Genomic DNA, 16054 nt, shown 5'->3' on the forward strand with positions numbered 1-16054 from the left:
AGTACACCATGCAGTTTATGCCTCTAGGTCTTTGTACAAGTTCTTCCTGCTGCTTGGAATATGTTCCTCATCCCTTTGCCCAAGTTTATCATATTTCTGTTCATCCTTAAAGATGAACGTAAGTTTCTCCTTTCTGAAGCAGATCTGAACCACCCAAGGGCAGTTGAAGAGTCTCATGTCTTTAAGAACTTCCTGCTTGGTGTCCCTGCTTTCCCCCTTCCCCCTTTATGTTAGTTCTCTTAACAGCAGCCAGACCAGTTTTCCTTCCTGTTCAGAGCCTCCAGTGGCTTCCTGTCACATTCAGAATAAAGTCCAAACAAGGCCTTACATGATCAAGTGCTTCCTATCTCTCTGACTTCATCTTCTGCCACTTCCCTTCACTCACGTGTCTCCAGCCACACTTGCCTTCTTGCTGTTTGTTGACACTTTGTTCACACTTGTTTCCAACTGTGTCTGGGATCCCCAGGAGCACAGTCCCAGCTCGATGATTCTCCATGAGACTCGCAGGACTGAGCATGTAGTCATATTTAGGGCTATGATTTATTACAGCAAAAGAACACAAAGCAAAATCAATAAAAGGAAAGATACATGGGTGAAGTCTGGGAAAACCGGATGCAAGCTTCCAAAGGTCCTCTCCCTGGGAAGGGGTGGGGGGTCACACAGACCCTATTTAATTTCCCCAGTAACAAGTTGTGACAACATGTGTGACATGCTGTGTACTAGGGAAACTCATTAGAGACCTAATACCCGGAGTCATTTTAGGGGGCTGGTCATGTAGGCAGTCTCTGCCTAGCACATACCGAAATTGCAGACTTGCACAAGGAAAGCAGGTGTTCACCATAAACCATATTGTTTGTACAGTTGGGATGAGTCACTCATAACAGGGTAGTGGGAACCCTTCCAAAATCTTAAGTTCCCAGACACCAGCCAAGGGCTAACCTTATAAGCCTTTTCAAGGACAGAAGTTTAAGTCTGCTATGTGAACTCTTCTTTGCACAGTCTACCCCCTCAGTCATAGGCCATCTTGTCTTTATGGCAAAGTTACTCTCAGTAAGACCCAGACAATAGAGTGAGACCAATCTGCAGTATTGATTTCAGTTATGCCCTTCATGAGTCCTGCACTTAGCCAGTTAACAAGTCCCATTAATCATAAAGGTCAGATGGCTTCCCCCTCAAATATCTATATTAAACTTTTTTACCTAGCCTTAAGCCATCAATTCAGGCCCAGCACAACTGACCAGTAAGTTGAAGCTGAGGCAGTGTTGTGATAGGGTGCACATACAGAACTATAGTCCTACAGGACACATGTGGTAACCCTGGAAACAAGGAGTTTACCATCACTGGGGCGACCCAACCAATACATATGTTAGACAGGATGATGTGGCCTCCTGCCACGGGCATCTTGTCCTAGAGTTTCCAGTCCAAGTAATTTAGTTCAGTTTTTAGTTCCAGAGGGACTGCCAGTCAGTTCCAAACCGTTTTGTTGTCCATGACACCAGTTCATCCACTTCATGAGTTTGGACAACATCTGGAGGTTTTCTGCATGGCAAGTGCAGGGGCTGGGCCACCTCCTGCTGCCTCATAGTCAGCCCTGACTGGTATGAGCATAGGCTCCACAGTCTGAATGCAGAGCACTCTCAACAGCTTGGAAAGTTGCATGGAGAGTTTTCCTTTAGGAAGGGGAAGAAGATTCCAGAAATAGTTTCAAAAAACAAACACCATCATTTCTTCTCCCCTCACTCGTGCCTCTCTAGGTACGGGGGTTTCAGTTTATTTTCCTTGGTTGTTAACAAAATCAGTGTTTCCATTCAGTAATCATAATTTTTTATTTTCTCAGTCATTGCCTTCTCTCATCCAGACCTTTTGCTTGGAGGGGTTCTGTGTAAGAGGGGCAAAGCATCTTCACAGGAAAGCATCTTTATACAGCTGAACCAGAAAAACGTCACGTTCAAAAATTGGTCAGGACAAAAATCCTGAATTTTCAAAAAATTTCAAAATGGGTTTATGTCCCCTCCCACTCCTTTCACCCAGATCACTTATCCAGTAAGCAGCCTAGAAAAGATCAGCCTCTCTCTGAGGAAAGCTGCATCGAATAATCAGGTTGCACTAAGGTGTGTGCACGAGAGAGAGAGAGAGAGAGAGAGAGAGAGAGAGAGAGAGGTGAGGGAAGCAGGTAATCAGTTCCTTTTTGGAGATGGCAGCTTATCAGGAGAGCCAGGCATAAGTTAAGACCTGCTCCACGGGGTCTGGAAGTCCCTCTGTCGCTTGACCTGTCAGGAGCAAATAGAGGGTCACAGTCCCTGTGATGTATCCTCTCCCAGAGGACAGCTTCGGACAATAGTTACAAGTTAAAAATGTGGTCAGTCTCTATATCAGAAATACCCAGCCAGTCAGCAGCTTGATTTCAGATGTTCCCATCAGAGAACAAGCCCTCTCCTGTGAACTTTTGTCTGTGACCCAGACAGTCCGGCCAGGCAGCCACGATTTTCTTCACAGTGTGAGGCCCCACAGAGAGGTGACCTAATGTCCAGAGGCTGCAGCGTCTGAGTTCTGTTTATTGAGCTTATGGCTGCCCTCGGTATGACCTCACACTGAGGCTGGAATCCTGTCCCAGATGCATCAGGTTTTAGCTTTGAATCAAGTTCAAGCAAATAGGATCTGTAAATTCACGATTTTAAAAAGCCAGAGGCTTTTCTTCAGCAGCAAAGGCAAGATGCTGCAGGGCCAGAAAGTCCAAGTGGCAGGCAAGGCTATGCCACACCTTTTGTCTTGTCAGTCTTTGGGCTCGCACTTTCGTGAACAAGTGCACACTTTCTCTCTCTCTCTCTCTGTCCCTCCTTCCCTGCGCGCGCGCACACACACACACACACAAAGGCATGTGCATCAGGCTTTAAGGTCAGACCTCTACCTTCAGAAGCACTCACTAGCCAACTAAAACCTGCTCGTTAGAACTTCACAAGGGTGTTTCCACTTGTAGTCACCTCTTTCTTATTTTCTCTCTTTTTACAGGGGCTCCACTAAGCAAACATCCATATCTTCCATAGCAAAACCCAGCAATTACAGAGACTTGTACTGTTTCCAATACTCAGGAGTTTAAATTCCAGCCCACCCACTGGCAGCAAAAAGCAAGGAAGTTTGTCCCACTAACACATTTCTTTTTTGCAGCTTCCCCTGATTAGGGTGATTCCTTAGGCACTTATGGAATTATAAGCATTTAACATTATGTACCAGTTTTTATCATGCATCCAGTTGTGATAGCCACAAAATACAAAGCCACTAAAAAAATCCTTTTTCTTTTTCTTACTGCAAATTTACTTGGTAAATTCATCATTTGCATGTTAACGTTACAGCTGCCAGGGAAGATCCTGGCTGGAATGCAGGGGAGGTAGGGGAGTGGGGGAGGCCACTGTAGCAGCAGCTAGACTGAAAAAAAAAAAATCCTGCTGGAGTGCAGCCTTCTTCCCTTCTCTTTCTGCTTTACCTAAGTTTTGCTTCAGCCCTAGTGATGTGGGAAACAAAGGCAAAAGAAAAATTAAATCTCCTTACTACTTACAGCCCATTCGCAAGACCTTAAAACAGGCAGAGTGACGTTCCTCTAGGAACTCAGCTGCCTCGACGTTAATACTTTGTTAAGGGCAAAAGGCAATCTTAGCCCAACCCTCCAGGATCCTCTAAGTCTACTTTAACATTTAAAAATTTCTTTGGAAACTTCTTTTATCTGTATCGCTCAAGATACATGTTGGCAATCCTCTCCCAAGCAGAGGACCCACCGATGTAAATTTGAAGGGTTTCATGACTCAGGTTTTATTAGACAGTAGTAAATGACCTTTTCCCAGCAATAGCTAGCCCCCTCAAGGTCCTGGAAACCTTGCTTCCAAAATTCCTTAGAGACTTACACTATCCCTAACCCCCTCCCAACTTGAAAGTATATAATGGGCCACTCCTCATGACCCCAGGGCAGCTCTTTCTGCCCACGGGTCCTGTCCCCGTGCTTTAATAAAATCACCTTTTTGCAACAAAGACGTCTCGAGAATTCTTTCTTGGCCATCGGTTTCGAACCCTAACATCGTCTTTCCTACATCAAAAACCACCTTTTTGCACCAAAGACGTCTCCAGAATTTTTTCTTGGCCCTTGGCTCCAAACCCCAACATCATTCCTACATCATTAGGACCTAGTTTTACTCCCTCTTACCCCCTCATCCTGCCCCTCTACCCCACTCGGAGGAGAGAACACTGTAAACTTTTAACATTTTTGGCCTGCTTACCTTTGGGAATTTGGAGGCCCTTTCTCCTATCTGGAGGAGAAAATAAAACCCAAAGGCATCACTTTAGCCACCATGGCCAAAAGCAACTAGCCTGCTCTCCCTGAGTTGGATCTATCATTTTCAGGTTCCATAGGTAACTTTTATCTCTCACAACAGTTAGCAGCTCAGCTGCTGCTGCATACTATGGATGACCGTGTAACCACCTGGCCACCAAAGAGTCATCATACCCTGTCCCCTACCCTTCCTTTCCCAAACAGTGCTTGCACTGTGTTTCAGTGAGTCAGGGTCATCCTGGCCAATCCTACTTCTGATGCCAGCTTCTGATGCCACTTCAGGGATCCCCAAGACCGCCCCAGGATCCATGATATGCTGGGAGGACTCAGCATGTGGTTGTACTCACAGCTTTGGGTTGTAGCAAAAGGATACAAAGTGAAATCAGCATGGGGCAAAGTGCAAAGGACAAAGTGCAAGTTTCCAGCAGTCCTTCCAGCGGAGTCAGGATGTGCTTAATTCCCCTAGCACATGTGACAACACAAGGGAAATGTTATCTTCTAGGGAAGCTCATTAGACCCAGTGCTTGGAGTTTTTAATGGATACTAGTCATGTAATCACTCTCCGCCTGGCATGTACCAAAATTGCAAGCTCCCAGAAGGAAACCACATGTTGAGCATAAACCATATTTTACAGTTTAGGCACTTCTATCAGGGTAGTGGGAACCCTCCCAAAATGTAAGTTCCCAGATTCTAGGCAAGGGCCTGCTTTTCAAAAGATAACAGCTATACCTGTGGTAACTGTTTTCTACACATCATCCCAGTAAACTTTTTTTGAAAATGAATGAATAAATGGCCAGCAAGAGGGGAAATTATTACATTGTGGTATTTCCTATTGTAGAATACTCATAGTTATTTTAAAAGGAACATTATAATTGCAGATAACAAAATCCATCAAATGGTGGCAAAAGCAGAGGTTTATTTTGGTTCCATAGTTCCGGACTCTTGTCATCAAGGACTCCAGCTCCTTTCTCTCCTATTCAGTTTCCTTAGAAATTAGCTTCATCTTTATGTTTGTTCCATGTGGTCACACCTGGGATGGCTGTACCTCCAGATCCTGGGTCCTCAGGAAGAAGTGATACCTGCATCAGAAGGGCAGGAGCCAACCCCAGAAGTCACTAGTAAAACTACCAAGACAATCACTTCACCATCCCTAGATCTATGGAAGGTGAGGAAAGGGTTAAGAATTGACAGCCAGTCTGCAGTCTGCCACCTGGAACAATGGTAGTGTTAAGTGAAATGTCACATTGCAAATAATTCCCTTAGTATGATCCTTGTATTGGTTAGGGTTCTCCAGAGAAAAAGAATGAAAGGCTGTCTGCTGGCAGAATTACTTCTTGGTCAAAGGAGGTCTTTGTTCTCTTAGGCCTTCCACTAATTAAATGAGGCCCACCCACATTAGGGAGGGTAATCTGCTTTACTCAAAGTCCATTGATTTAAATGCTAATCTCCACAAACACCTTCACAGAAACATCCAGAATAATGTTTCACCAAATATCTGGACACTGTGGTCCAGCCACATTGACACACACATTCAACCATCATAGGTCCCTTTTGTGAAAGAAAAGCCTTTTTTTTTTCATATATTTGCAAGCAAGAAGAAAAATTACTTTTTTATTAACAGTTGTTAACCTTAGGAGAAAAAAGGGAATTTGTGGTGGTAGCTAAAGATGACTGTGATTTTTCTTTAATTTTGTATCCTTTCTTATTGCTTGGATTGTCTTTGCTACAATTAACACATTATCCAGGTAGTCGTAAAAAATTAGAACAATTAAGTCAAATAATGAGCCTCTTGCTCTATTTTGAGTAGCACATTAAGAACTAAGTTTAAACTTAACCAAATCACGCTTAAGTTGGGTTCTAAAATAAGCTGGTTGAGTAGTAAGATGGCATTGCTACCTCATTGACACTTGCATGGGGGTGGCTGGAAATAACCCTTAATTTAGTGATCAGATTTAACAGAAGATAAATGGTTAAAGAAACAGGCCATTCCCTACAACAGATGCTGAGTTGTTTCTTTTATTTTGTACAGTTGTACAAGAAATTATTTGTGCAAGAAAACTCCTTTAGGAGACCATCTTTGTGGAAAAGCACACCACCAGGGGCATTTGAAACTTAAGAACTATCTTTAAAGCCATTATTCAGAGAAGCTACCTTCTTAAACAGCAGTTTTCCTTAAACAGCAGTTTCCACTCTGTTTGGTTTCTGATAGTGCCTGTCACTTAAGTGTCATGAAGCTTGTCACCTTCTTCTGGGCACATGGGCCAGCGCTTGCTTCTATTTCTACTTTAAAATTTTTGGTTATTTCTCACAGAGAGAAGTGAGCTTGTAAACTCTGATCTTCATGTTTTGTTCATTTTCCATATTACTACATTTCATTCTTCTTCTGAAAATTAGGTTTTATTCCTTAAAGCAAGGCCTCCCTGCATATAGTCTGCTTGTCTTTCCTCCCTCCCTTCATTAACATATGTAATTTCTCAACTGTATTAGTAATTCTCAGCATTGAGTGAAAGCAATCTCTTGTAGCAATTATATAACATTGGTATCTTCCTTAAGAGATTGCTGTCCCATATTTCCACAGTAAATACCTCTTTATTTGGCCTATACCATTTACTTTATCTCAAGTATTGTTTACCTTGAATCATAAGTACTTAGTTTTGTTCTTAATACTTTGGGGATTTTGGCTGATGGTTGGTTGGTTGAGTTTTTATCTTGGTGTTGACTAAAATTGATGAATGCTGTGGGACAGTTATGTTGAGGTTGATAGCTTTTTAACATTAAATGATTGTATTTCAACTATTTTCTACTACGAATACATTTTACTAAAATGTTACTTTTACCATTGTATGTTTAGAAGTACAAAATTGCTTCAAACAAGCAGCATGATTAGTTTTCTTATTAACAGAACACTTATATAAACTTAAAGGTACAATATCAGACTTTATTGGCAGTGTAAAAGCTCCTAAGATGAGAAATTTGCAAAGCTAAATCCCTTGCCTTTGTCATTATGGATCAAAAAGTTGACTTTTTGTTTTTTGTTTTTTTTTTTTTATCTTACCCTTAGAAATGAGGAAAAGATAGTGAGTGTCGCTATTCCCAGGACGTTTAATTCAGTTTATGTAGTTACATTCTAGCCACACTTAGGCTGCTCCCTTCTCTCTTGGATTCTTTCCATCCACATTCAGACATGCTGTAATAGCTTATATTTTAAAAACCAAAATCCCCTCCAGCAACTACCCTACTTCACTCCCCTTTAATAGCATCGTTCTTTGAAAGAGTTGTCTGTATTCACTAATTTCACTTCCTCTCTTCCCATTCTCTCATCCAACTCACAGGATGCTCTGGTCCCCTCAAGACCTCTAAATCCACTCTGCTCCAGTCACATTCTCTTTGCTTGGATACCTGGTCAGTTCTTGGTCCTCATCTTACTGACCTCTCACATATTTTTTCCTACTCTGAAGATGCTTTCATCACTTAGCTGTTGGTTTTCTGGAATCTGCCAGATCTTGAAATGCAAGGTTAACCTGACACCCAGCCTTTGATCCTCTGCTCCCATCTATACCAGGCTTTTGTGTAATGGCTGCACTGTAGCTGATGTAACCAGTCTCCTGTTGACAGACCTTTGAATTCTTGTTGATTTTATATCTTTATACACAAATAACAGTCTTACACATATCTCTTTGTATCCTTATGGGAGCATTTCTACAAGTTAAACATCCTAGAAATGGAATAACGTGATCCAAAGTATGGACTGTATAAATTCTAATAGGTATTCCTAAAGGGCCCTCTTTAAGAGGTTGTACTAATTGATACTCCTACCAGCAGTATGAAAGTCCCCATTTACCTGTAATCTGGCCGGCACTGAACAACTTCAGGTTTGGGGTTGTTTGGGCTGTCCTTTTTTTTTTTTTTTTTAACTTTTTCCAGCTTGCTTGAATGATTTTTAGAATTTTTAGAATTGCAAGAGCAACTCTCCTAGTTTAAATATAAAGCAGTCTATTAATTATTATAAATTCTCATATAATATAAGTTATAAAAATCTGTCAAGGTTTAAATATGTGGTATTATGTCATTATTGTAGAGTCAAAATATGATTGCTTATCTAGAACTGTGATTTTTTACAGGAAGGCGTAAAATTGACTTAATGACACATTTTTCTCCCTTTCATTTTTAGAGTCAGGTTTGACAACTGGCTATCATTAACTTAAATTGCATAATCAGTCAGCTTCATTGTGCCAGAGCAGTGATTACCATTGTTTTTTTAAAGTTGGTACTATTTTTGTGACAGTTTTTAAAATGATTGCTTCGAAATTCTTGCAGAATTTCTCCATGGAAAGAAAATTAACCAAAATTAACACTATTGTGAGGACTGTCTACTTGAGGTAATTGACTTGGAACTGGCAAGTCCTAGTCAGTAACTTTTAGAAGACTTTCAAAAAGTTTAAAAAGGTAGTAGCAATTTCCCTGTTGTGATTTTACTTGAAGAAGACACCTGAGAGATACAAATTTTCTTTCTAGTTACTTACTAATAAACACATTATTTAGACCAAGATTCACTGTCACTAAATTGGTGAAGCAAGGGCACCCTGGGGATTCCTCTTTCTTAAGTTAGTGCTGAGTCAGCAGTAGGTTAAAACCTTTTGTTGCCAAAAACTTTTGCGTTCTTTCTAGTTTCTTTGCTGGCGTATAGTTCCATCACATGAAAGAGAATCCTTTCATACATTTGCACCACTTAGAAGGCTTTGGCAAACTAGGATTCTTATGGCAAGCTATTTGTTTTTAAAACAAAAATTTCTTATCAAAAAAAATATTCTTTTAGACTATTATATTTTAATTTGAAATTCGGGTTGACAAACTGCTATTTTACGGGTACTATTTTTCTCAAATTTGAATCTAGTAGCAGTGCATAGAAGTGCCTTTTTTCAAACTCTAGTTAAAATGACCCCTCTGAGGTCGTTGCTAAAGGGTAAGTACTTTGCTTATATATTGTACTAAAGATCGTTTCTTAAAAACACAGATCAAAGTATTTGCCGCTGGTCAGTGATTACCAGGATGGTGAATGACATTTGCCTAGTGGCAAACAGTTTGAAATTAATTTTGCCTTTCATAACTTACTGAAACAAATTAGTATGACTTTTTCTTTGCATGGGCGAGAAGGAGCGTCCATTTCCTGTGCTTTCGGAGCAGCAGCACCTGTGATAGTAGCAGTGTCATCTCTTGAAGGCTTATTACGTTAAGAGGCAGGTGTCATAGTGGGTCCTTTACGTGTTTTATTTCATTTCATCTTTGTGAGTAACTCTGTGCAGCAAGGACTCTTATCCCTATTTGTAGATAAGGAAGCTATCTACAGATAATTTTACAAATAAGGGAAGAGATTAGTGCATTTGCTCAAAGTGTACAGCTAGTAAGTGGTAGGGTTTGAATCAGGCGTTCTGACTCCAGAATCTGTACTCTTAATCACTAAGCTCCGATGCCTAGTTACATTCTCCCTGTAAAAGCAACCTGTGGAAGTTGACGTGTACTCACTTAACCGTGTATGTTTCTGGGCTCAACCTTGGCCCACTGGTGTTCTCATGGACTTCTCACTTGGTACTCTTATGTGTACTCTTGGTTTCCAGTCTTATCTGTGAACCGGAGAACTTTCTCTTTGACTATAGCTGAAAAGATGTCTAAGACATCTTGTTTTTGGTTTTGTTTGTTATAGCCACTTTGAATGTAGCAGGATCAAAGTTTAACTTGTCTCTGCCCTGATCCATTTCATCCCTACCCAGTAACCTACTCCTCCTTTAGTGTTCTCCTAGTGAGGATAGCCATCCCCTTACTTCCTGAAGCCTAATATCTGGGAGCCTTCTGTGACTCCTCCCCTCTCATCTGCACATCTAGTCAATCAGTGAGTGGTGCCATATCTGCTTCCTTAGCATCACTTGAGTACATCCAGTTCTTTCATTCCGTTATCCTCTTTGGGCTACCATTACCTCTCAATTAGACTAATGTCACAACTTTTAAACTGGTTGCCTTGCATCCAGCCTTGCTTTTCTCCATTCCGTTGTCCACTCTCTTAATAAAAATTTAAGTATGAGCATGTCATTCCTGTTTAAAACTCTTAAGTGAGTTTCCATTGTTCTCAGAGTAAAGTCCAAACTCCTTAATTAGATTTATCAGGACCTTCTTAGTCTAGCTTCTTCGTGCCGCTCTAGCTTTAGCCTCTTCTCTTGTCCACTTGGTTGGGCACTCAAAACTGCATGTTCTAACATACTGAAGATACACTTGTATTTTTTCTAAAGTGCCATGCTGTCTTTCGTTTGATTCTTAGCGCACATCATTCCCTCTGTCTGCAGTACTTCTGCCACCCCACCCTGAAGCAATTCATCCACCATCTACTCCTACACACCCGTGAAGTTCAGTGGTAAGCCTCAGTACCTGATAGGGGAGGTTTTCCTTTCCATAACATCACTTTAGTGATCACACTTCAGTTTAATGTCTCTCTTCCTTGCTGGGCAATACGTTGTACAGAGCAGAGACCTCTGTTCCACCTAATTCCTAGCACCTAGAAAATAGTCGGAAAGAGCTTAACAAATCAGAGATATGGTCTCTACTTTTAACAGGCTCGGGGTGTAGTGGGAGCGAGAGTATGGATAAAGAAAGAACCTCAGCAGGTATCATATTCTCTGATAAAATGCTGTGGGATCACAGAGGCATACATGAGTGATGAACTTTACGTGGGGGAGCGTTTTCCCTGTATAGCTTTATATTATTAAAGAAGCTGACTTATAACATTCAGATAGAAAACAGAGGAAATATGCTGAGCAGTGGAATTGATCTGGTTGTATTTGCCTTATTTCTTGCTCACTAGTAAGCCAGGAGTTTTACAATAGACTTCTAACATTCTGAGGGTATCACATCTCAAGACCTTCAGAAATTCTAAGCTGGATACAGAGCTGCCATGTACACTAAGCCAGCCCTGTTCACTAAGTTGACTCACCCTTAAGTCATCCTACAGAAAACTGATGCTGCCTCTTTCATTTTTCCCATTTCAAATCATGTATTTTTGTCTTCAAATTCTTACCATTGGAATTGACAGTATTATATCCATAGATAGCAGAGGTGCTATTCATGTTTAGAGTTTTTTCTTATCTTTTCAGCTCTGACCGCCATTGAAGGCACAGCACATGGGGAGCCCTGCCACTTCCCTTTTCTGTTCCTGGATAAGGAATATGACGAATGTACATCAGATGGGAGGGAAGATGGCAGATTGTGGTGTGCTACAACCTATGACTACAAAGCAGATGAAAAGTGGGGCTTTTGTGAAAGTAAGTTTTGCTCAGTAGGAAGCATATCCACATTGCTTTATGTCTCGGACAACATTTTAAAGGCCTTTTTGTAGCCATTCTTTCTGCACCTTGGTCAGAAGTGGTCCGCGTCAACGACGTAGGTATAGTCTTAAAGAATGGGCTTAAGAGCAGGAAGCATGCAGTATACTCACTTCCGGGCTATCACTTGGGCAGCTTATCACACTTGTGTTTTATTTAGAGATGATTTTCCGTTGGTGTGCACAGGTTGTTCTGTAAGCCCTCGGGCAGGGTGCTAAATTAATTAATGTAAAATGTTTTTTGGCAAGAAAGAAAAACAGAACATTATGCTGAGGTTAATTAATAGTGCTTAGAAGACAAATAGATAATACCTTTTTTAAATACTTTGAGTGAAATGTGCTGTGCTAAGGTAATATTTGACAGATAGAGTATATTTAACTGCCGTAAATGTTAACGTCAGTATTGCCTCTAAAGGCAAGCTGTGTTTTCGGGAAGGACTTTCTAACTGTTAAAAGAACAAAGAAAACCTTGAACATACCTTTTTTGATACCAGATGACATTTTCAGAGTAATGACTCTGATAGAATATTTAGGCATTCCTTAGAGATAGCATCAAATATAGTCTGTCTTTGGATGTGGGCCAGTACGATCAGGTACTCCTGTTTAATACATCAAATTTTGTTTTTATATTATAAGAAGAAGTCACTTCTATTTCTATAAATACTCCTAATGAAATATTCAAATGTCTCTTGGTGAGTTTTAGATTTCTGTTAAAATGCTTTCTTATAGTAGCAAAATAATTTTGGGGAAATCTATTCTAATGCCATGATTTTCAGTGTTGTATCAGTACATAGGAAAAACACAGAACTTGACTATTAAACTCTATATTTAATAAAAATCCTTTTTTTCAACTAATTTTTTGTTATGTAATTAGTCACATATTTTCTCCTTGTAAAGACACAGCCATTCAGGTGAGGCTAGAGTCACCTTTGACTACACCAGTATTTTTTCTATTTTTTTATTGTTCTCTTGTCCTTCAATTTTAGCTCACCTTGGCATATAATCATAAGGCTCTACTGGAATTTTAGTTGACTTATATAAAAACTTTTAGAATTACTAGCAGAAAAGCACTTAACAAAAACAGGTTGATACAGCTTTCTTTACAAGGAAGTGATTTTAATGAGTTTTATTTTTTTAAAAAAAGTCTTAACTTCAGTCAGATAAAGGCCACACATAAAAACATGTGTCCTTAAAATCAGATTGGGAAATAGTGAAAGATCACTGTATTGGTAACTACCCAGAAGAAAGAATATATACTGATGTTTGATAAATAATTGGTTTAAAATTAAAATTGATTTAAAAGCATCTTACATTTTGTTTTTAGCTGAAGAGGAGGCAGCTAAACGGCGGCAAATGCAGGAAGCGGAAATGATGTACCAGACAGGGATGAAAATCCTCAACGGAAGCAACAAGAAAAGCCAGAAAAGAGAGTAGGTAGCACTGCCCAGTCCATTCTTCCCCTGACATAGGCTGTTACTGAGATAAAAAGCTTTAAGTACTTGTTTTTTAGGTGCACTGCCAAAGACAGAGGATTTCTTAGGCTGTATTATAAGGAAACCTGATATGACCAATGGACAGTTAGGGGCATTACTTTTATCAGATTTCAGCTCTTTGGGCTAAAAAGATTATAAATACTCATCACAAGAATGAACAATAAGCAAAATGGGAATAATTAAAATTATAATAGTTTCTGAGAGCCAAGAAAATATGTATACTCTTCAGAATTGAGAATGACATAAGACAAAAGAATTGTTGTCAAGTGTTTTTTTTTGTCTTTTTGTTTTTGCTTTGTAATTATCTTGCAGACAAACACTAGAATTTAGGAATTTGGAGAGAACGTAAAATAAGTTGACTGTCTTTTAACATTCTATGTCCCTTAATTTCAGCTGACTTTTGTTATAGTCTGTGCGAAGATTTTAAAAGAAAATAGCAGTGGTTATCGTTGGATTATTTATTGGATACTACATTATTATAATTCTCTCTCATTCTTAGACTATTCTAAAATATTGGAATAACAGAACTGGTACCTTACGTAAAAACAAAAGTAGCCCAGAATGTTTTCTATATATATATAAGTAAATAATTTAATGGAAATCAAATATCAGAGGGATTCTATAGAATAAAGAAATTATTTATTCTGCATTTTAGTAGATTTTGTAAAATTATTTATTCTGCATTTTAGTAGATTTTGTAAAAATAAAAAAAAAATTAAGTTTTTTTTTTTAGTTAATCTCTACACCCAAACTGGGGTTTACACTCATGACCCCGCGATCAAGAGTCACATACTCTTCCAATTGAGCCAGCCAGGCACCCCAGATTCTGTAAAAATTTTAATGGGAGTTCCAAAATATTGCTAATTTGTTTTTTTTAATTGCTTATGTTTAAAGAGCATATCGGTATCTTCAAAAGGCAGCAGGCATGAATCATACCAAGGCCCTGGAGAGAGTGTCATATGCTCTTTTGTTTGGTGATTACCTGACACAGAATATCCAGGCAGCTAAAGAGATGTTTGAGAAACTGACGGAGGAAGGCTCTCCTAAGGGACAAACTGTAAGTGTACTTTCACTGCAGAAGCTCTTGGCACATAGCACTTGTTTATTTTCACAGCAGTTTACTCTTTATGCTCTGCCTTCCCTTAACAAGTAAGGCTGGAAGGTAAAATGGCTTTAAATACTAATCCTGTGGCAGATCATTTTACCAATCTTCTTCCTCAGGGTGGTCACCTAAGGCATTTTTGCAGCTTCATCTTAACACAGTTATATTTGTAGTATCCCAAATTCAATCTGTAAAGAATGAAACATAAAGGTAATCATTTTTTTTATCTGAAATCACTCCCCATTGCCTTTTTTCCAAAGTTCAGATGCTCCAGCTTTTGGTAATCTTGGTGTTTTTTTAAAAGATATATTTTATTACAGAAGCATACATGATCATTATAAGAAACTAGAAATACAAACTGAAAAAAAAAACAACTAAGAAAGAAAACATCATATCTTTACCACCCAGACCTGAACATTGGTAACATGTTAATGCATGCACTCCCTTCTTGACCTTTCTCTTTGTGTATTTATACATGTGAACTTCTTATTAAAATGGATGTCACTGTCTACTGTTCCCTTCCTTGCTCTTTCAATAAATAGCCCTCATCATTCAAGTCCAGTAAATGTAATACCCATACAGTCTTCATAGGGCATTGAACCAGAACATTTCCTTTATCCCTGTTTTGTCCAAAGCAGTATCCAGTCCAGGACGACACATTCTGTTCGGTCGTTAATGCTAGCAGAGTCCTTGCCTTTCTTGCCTGTGTTAAAGATAGGGCCAGTTGTTCTGCAGAATGTCCTTCTTCAGTTTGTCTTTTCGCTTCTTCCTTTTGTCCTTTATTCTGGTCTTCATCATCTATATTTCCAGTAGAGGATGTCACAGCTAAAGGCTGATGAACTCAAGTCTAGTATTTTTGGCCAAGACAGCCTTATAGAGGGATGCTCTGCGTTCTATATTGAATCACACCATTTGATAAATAATCTCTGCTTGATTTCTCATCAGTAATAGTAAGATTGAAACCTGGATTTAGGAGGCCACCACATTTATTTTAAATGCTCTCAGTAATTCAGGTTTATTGGAGGTGTGGGATTTGCTTAAATATAAAATTTCTAGTCACGGTTAGGGGAAGTCTGTTTTCAGACTATGTAAACAGTAACGGGATTTGTGACCAATGTTTTCTATAGGACTGAGTACCTACAGTCTGCAACTCTTAGACAGTTTTAGTTTAATTTATAAACAGGTGATATCTTAATTGCTCCCCCTTTGTTTTCAAAGCTTTTTTCCCCTTCTTTGTGTAAGTCAGTTTATATACATTCACACATATATTCTTTATTCTACAGACACGTTTGGCTCTGAAGAATGGTATCTAAGGCATCTTTCCCCTCTAATAATAGCACCCCACAATGCCACAGTGCTTAATACTGAATACTGCAAAGCACTCTCTCCATGGTAATTAATTCTAGCTAATGTAACAGACACAGCCCCAGAATCACAGTGGCTCCACTTTACAAAGAGTTATTCCTTATTCTCGCCAGGGTCGATGCAGTTCCCCTGCCTGTGTCACTCTCTTCCTGATGCTGACTCAGTCATGGGCCACTTCTGTCATGTAGCTGCAGCATCTCAAACATGGGCCTTTCGAGCCATCATGATGGGAGGAGGGAGAGCTGGAGAGTTTTCTGAAAAGTTTTTAATGGCCAGGCCTAAAAATGGCTTGCATCTCTCTTTGCCACATCCTAGACACATGGCCCTACCCAAGAACGGGAGGGTGGGGTTGGTAATGTAGTAAGAGCTCATGGATTTTGATGAACGCTGGCATGTGATACACCTACCTT

The 16054-nt window shown here is 39.6% G+C and overlaps 1 protein-coding gene across 1 annotated transcript in view; it reads left to right on the plus strand.

Moving 5' to 3' along the window:
- SEL1L (SEL1L adaptor subunit of ERAD E3 ubiquitin ligase) overlaps positions 1-16054 on the plus strand; it is a 52653-nt gene that overhangs the window by 10567 nt on the left and 26032 nt on the right. The window contains exons 4-6 of the mRNA XM_026519390.4: positions 11458-11625; positions 13009-13114; positions 14072-14234. Coding sequence (XP_026375175.1) covers positions 11458-11625; positions 13009-13114; positions 14072-14234 — 437 coding nt within the window. The remainder of the gene's footprint in view (positions 1-11457; positions 11626-13008; positions 13115-14071; positions 14235-16054) is intronic.

This window comes from Ursus arctos, unplaced genomic scaffold (assembly GCF_023065955.2).
Source record: "Ursus arctos isolate Adak ecotype North America unplaced genomic scaffold, UrsArc2.0 scaffold_25, whole genome shotgun sequence".
Lineage (NCBI taxonomy): Eukaryota > Metazoa > Chordata > Mammalia > Carnivora > Ursidae > Ursus > Ursus arctos.